Source organism: Prunus avium, chromosome 6 (genome assembly GCF_965620075.1).
Source record: "Prunus avium chromosome 6, drPruAviu1.hap1.1, whole genome shotgun sequence".
Classification (NCBI taxonomy): Eukaryota; Viridiplantae; Streptophyta; class Magnoliopsida; order Rosales; family Rosaceae; genus Prunus; species Prunus avium.
Window position 1 is genome coordinate 38,454,221 of NC_142289.1, and position 4,327 is coordinate 38,458,547.

A 4,327-nucleotide genomic window follows, 5' to 3' on the forward strand; every position below is an offset into this window, starting at 1 on the left:
TTGGAGTGGCCCTGGCCTCCACAAATTTTGATCTCACCTCTATTATATTATATATAACATATAAAATTTGTAATAAACAACTTATAATTTAAGTTAAAATTTCCTCTAAAACAATTTAGACATGACTAAATTAGAAATATTTAGCTCTAAACATGTAACTATTGAATATTTAGGTGCTTTATATACTTGCTATTTCTACTTCAGCCCCCTAACTTTACGATGCTAACTTCGCCCTGCAATCTTTCCACCCACCATTATTCCTAAAATACCCTTTAATGCGAGGAGCATTTTTGTTCACAACTTTAACCCAAAACTTTGTCCGCATTGCATTGATGATTATTGAACCATTTTCTTTTCAAAATTGTAATATTAAAGAACATAATTATTACGTGTCGCTGTCTTGTTTTTTTTTTCTTTCTATTTTTTGAAAAATATAAAGATAATTGGTTATATTTGGTGCGAAATTCAATTGACAGTTAGCTCTCACCTCTTGTTTCTTTCAAGATCTGCTACTTCTTCTTCTTTTTCGTCAGAGCGAGAGAGAGAGACAGAGAAAGACAGAGAGAGATTTTTTCGGAGCGGGTTAAGTAACACGGGTCGTGGGGGTCCTAATGGATGGAAAATCGGATACGGGTGGTGGTGTGAAATCGCCGCTGTTGGCGAGCGGTGGACGTAGTCGGCGACTGAGTCGAAGGAACTCATATAACTCACTCAGAAACGACTTCGTTTCCAGGCTCCCTGACAATGTTCGAGCTGGCCTCGACCCCGAGTCGCCTGAAGGCATCGACTACTCTCGAACCACAGGCTTAAACCGAGGTATCTCTCTTCCCAAAACTCTGTTTGGTAACTCAGAAAATGTAGGAAAATGTTTGTGGTTCTGTAAAAGTTTTAATGCTTGGGCAACAAGTGGTTTTTACTTTTCTTTTTTGTTCTTTTGAATACAAGATTATTATGTTTAATTTGTTTTCCTTGGTTTTCTGTGCAACCAAACAAACAGAGCACAAGTAGTTCTTGAAGTGTGTTTATTTGGTTTGTTAAGAACAATTGAATTGATCCTGTCAGTGCTTTAAATTGTAGAGGAGAAGGAATATTATGAAACCCAATTTGCAACACTTCAATCCTTTGAGGAGGTTGACTCTATAGTGCAAGCAGACTGTATCGACGAGGTCGATCTCGAGGAACAAGCACAACATGAAAGAGCAATGAAGATTTCCAACTATGCTAATGTACTTCTCTTGGGACTCAAGGTACTTAATTTGTCACTGAAATTAGTCAAATTCTAGTTGTTTTTTTTAAAGAAGGCTTTTTGGGTTTGAATGGATGCAGTTGTGAGTATCATATACGTATGGTATGTTGAGAAACATAACAGTTTAGCTGTGATTTCATGTTGGCATTTGCACTGATAAGATAATGATTTTGGAATGTGTAGATCTATGCTACTATAAAGAGTGGGTCCATAGCCATTGCTGCATCAACACTAGATTCTTTACTAGATCTCATGGCTGGTGGCATACTTTGGTTTACTCACCTGGCCATGAAAAACATCAATATCTATAAATATCCCATTGGGAAATTGAGGGTGCAGCCTGTTGGCATAATCATCTTTGCTGCTATCATGGCTACACTTGGTATGTCATTCTAACTTTAGTTTCTTGCCCATAGTATCTGTTGCGCTCTTTCTCTCTCTCTCTCTCTCTCTCTCACACACACACACACACTTTGTTCTTACGTAATCCTTTAGTTTCAACTTTGTTTGTTCAAGTAAATTTAAGGTGAAGGAGACCAAATTTCTGCCTTATTTCAGATTTTGGTCCAAATCAATTGGCAGTATCAAAGATCATGAGTAATGTCCAATCTAACACAGACCTGAAATATTTTGAGAATTTGATGATATGTTCCTCTTTCAAAAACATTTTAAGATAATCCTGAATTGATGTTAGTATACAACCTAAACAACATAAACAAGGATCAAGTCATTGAATTCTTATAACATCTGATTGACACTTTTCTACAAGAACTGGAGCAATAGAGGTTTATGGTTTGTATGTCTTACTTTCAGAGTGTAATGCAAAGAAACATTCCCGTCATGTGCTCAATCTCACTTTACTATGCAGGAAAATATATTAATTTTGAGGTGAATAATATGAGTCCTAGAAAATTTCTTCGTAGTTATAACAGTGTACATGATGTGTATACTCAAAAAACGAACTTTAGAGTCACACCAGAATGATAAAGGTATGCAATTAGACTTGCAGGAAACTTATGCCCTTCCTTTTTCTTGTTCTTTTTCATTTCTTCTATAATTCCCAGGGTTAACTTCCAGATATAATTAAGCCAGACTATGTTGCATACTTAAACTTCAGACCAGCTTAACTTTTATACCCTTGCAATTCCTTACAGGGTTTCAGGTGTTGATCCAGGCTGTCGAACAACTAGTTACAGATGATCCCACTGAAAAGATGTCCTCAAGTCAATTGGTGTGGCTGTATGTCATTATGATATTTGCTACTGTGGTAAAACTTGCACTCTGGTTTTATTGCAGGAGCTCAGGAAACAAGATCGTTCGTGCCTACGCGAAGGTTTACTTAGCTTCTTTTTTTTGTTAGTTTTCTCTGAAGGGATTTAAGGTCTTCTACTTTTCCAAGTTACCTTACTTCATTTAATGTTGATTACCAGGATCACTATTTTGATGTGGTGACGAATGTAGTAGGATTAGTTGCTGCTGTTCTTGCTAATAGGTTCTACTGGTGGCTTGATCCTGCTGGTGCTATTCTCCTTGCTGTATACACGATTGTAAATTGGTCCGGAACTGTTATGGAAAATGCAGGTATTTTTCCAGCTTTTCATCACTGCCTTTTAATCTTCCAAAAATATTGCATGACTTGTTAAGATGGAGGAGTTCTCTCTCTTTATTTTTCCTTTTTCCTTACTATTCAAGTTGCTTTTACATAACCAATGGTCATGCTAGCTTTGCAGGGTTGCTAGTTGTGTGGTCAATCCTTTTATATCAACTAGGAGACCAGTTGTGAATTGGAAAATCTTCTTGTTTTCTTGAGTGTGCATATTATTGTATCTTATTGGATGAGTTGAAAATATGTTCGTAATGATGCTTGACAGTACGCATTTGATAATGTTTGTACTTCAACTATTTAACATGTGATCTGAAACATGCAGTTTCCCTTGTGGGACAATCGGCCCCTCCTGAATTCCTACAAAAACTGACATATCTTGTCATAATGCACCCTGAAGTGAAGCGTATTGACACAGTTCGTGCTTACACATTTGGTGTTCTTTATTTTGTGGAGGTTAGTCATGTTAAACACAATTTCGATCTTAAATTATCATGATGGAAAACTTGTCACGCATTGTTATGCATACTGCATTCTATAACAAGAAAATAGCTTGAAAACTATTATGTTATTGAACAGGTAGACATTGAACTCCCAGAGGAGATACGCTTAAAAGAAGCACATGCAATTGGAGAAACCCTCCAGATAAAGATTGAGAAACTTCCCGAAGTTGAGCGAGCATTTGTTCATCTTGACTTTGAATGCGAGCACAAACCAGAACATTCTGTACTCGTCAAGCTTCCAAACACACAGCCCTGATTTTACAGTATCTCAGTTTTCAACACCAAATAGGTAAACGGCCTTGTGGAAAACCTTTTAACGGTCTTCTGCAAAAGACACTTCCAAGCGAATGAGTTTATTTTGTTGGAGGATGAAAGGTTTCAATATCTGCAATAATCTATTTACATGATGCAATAACAGAGAAGGAACTGGGACTGCGTGCCCTTTCGATTTTGGCTCTTATATATTATTGTAATCTTTATGGAAGCAAATCAAGTGAATAGCTCTGTTTTTCTCTGTTCTTTTTTCATGACTTGGACACATTCCAAATGCCCTCTCTTGATCACTTTGAATGCATCAAATTGCCTTTTTCACATTCATATATAAAAACAAATGCAAGTCAGATTTCTTCCTTCTACATTGGTGGATGTTATACAATGCTTCATATGTCCAAGATTTGTTTTGCAGCATCTACATTAAATAAAGGGCGAAAGTCTTGTTCTGTTGCTGCCTCTCTTCTATATCCTGTAAGACAAATCTTGTCTTAGTCCACATAAGGTGATCTCCTAATCCTAAGAGGATTCAGTTTTCTTAGTTGATCAGGAAACAAAACTTAGTCTTTTATCCAGGGCCGGCCCTTGGCCAGGGCAACCAGGGCCACCACCCGGGGCCCACGATTGAGAAGGGCACAAAAAAATTTTATATTAGCTTATATATATGTATATGATCAGACAAAAAAATATATATGTATATGCAAA

General features: G+C 36.9%; 1 protein-coding gene across 1 annotated transcript; it reads left to right on the plus strand.

Annotated features, from left to right (window-relative positions):
* Nucleotides 1-465: 465 nt before the first annotated feature.
* Nucleotides 466-3,987, plus strand: LOC110763021 (metal tolerance protein 4). The gene is made up of 7 exons (XM_021965753.2): nucleotides 466-816; nucleotides 1,078-1,247; nucleotides 1,430-1,628; nucleotides 2,401-2,579; nucleotides 2,677-2,827; nucleotides 3,175-3,305; nucleotides 3,429-3,987. The coding sequence occupies exons 1-7, from the start codon at nucleotides 612-614 to the stop codon at nucleotides 3,606-3,608; spliced, it is 1,215 nt and encodes a 404-aa protein (XP_021821445.1). The 5' UTR covers nucleotides 466-611; the 3' UTR covers nucleotides 3,609-3,987.
* Nucleotides 3,988-4,327: the final 340 nt, after the last annotated feature.

What these genes read in the sequence shown, in the direction of transcription:
- LOC110763021 (XM_021965753.2), top strand. Translation starts at nt 612, where the DNA reads ATGGATGGAAAATCGGATACGGGTGGTGGTGTGAAATCGCCGCTGTTG. An exon ending in AACCACAGGCTTAAACCGAG is followed by an intron (nt 817 to 1,077) that starts GTATCTCTCTTC and finishes TTTAAATTGTAG; the next exon opens with AGGAGAAGGAATATTATGAA. An exon ending in TGCTATCATGGCTACACTTG is followed by an intron (nt 1,629 to 2,400) that starts GTATGTCATTCT and finishes AATTCCTTACAG; the next exon opens with GGTTTCAGGTGTTGATCCAG.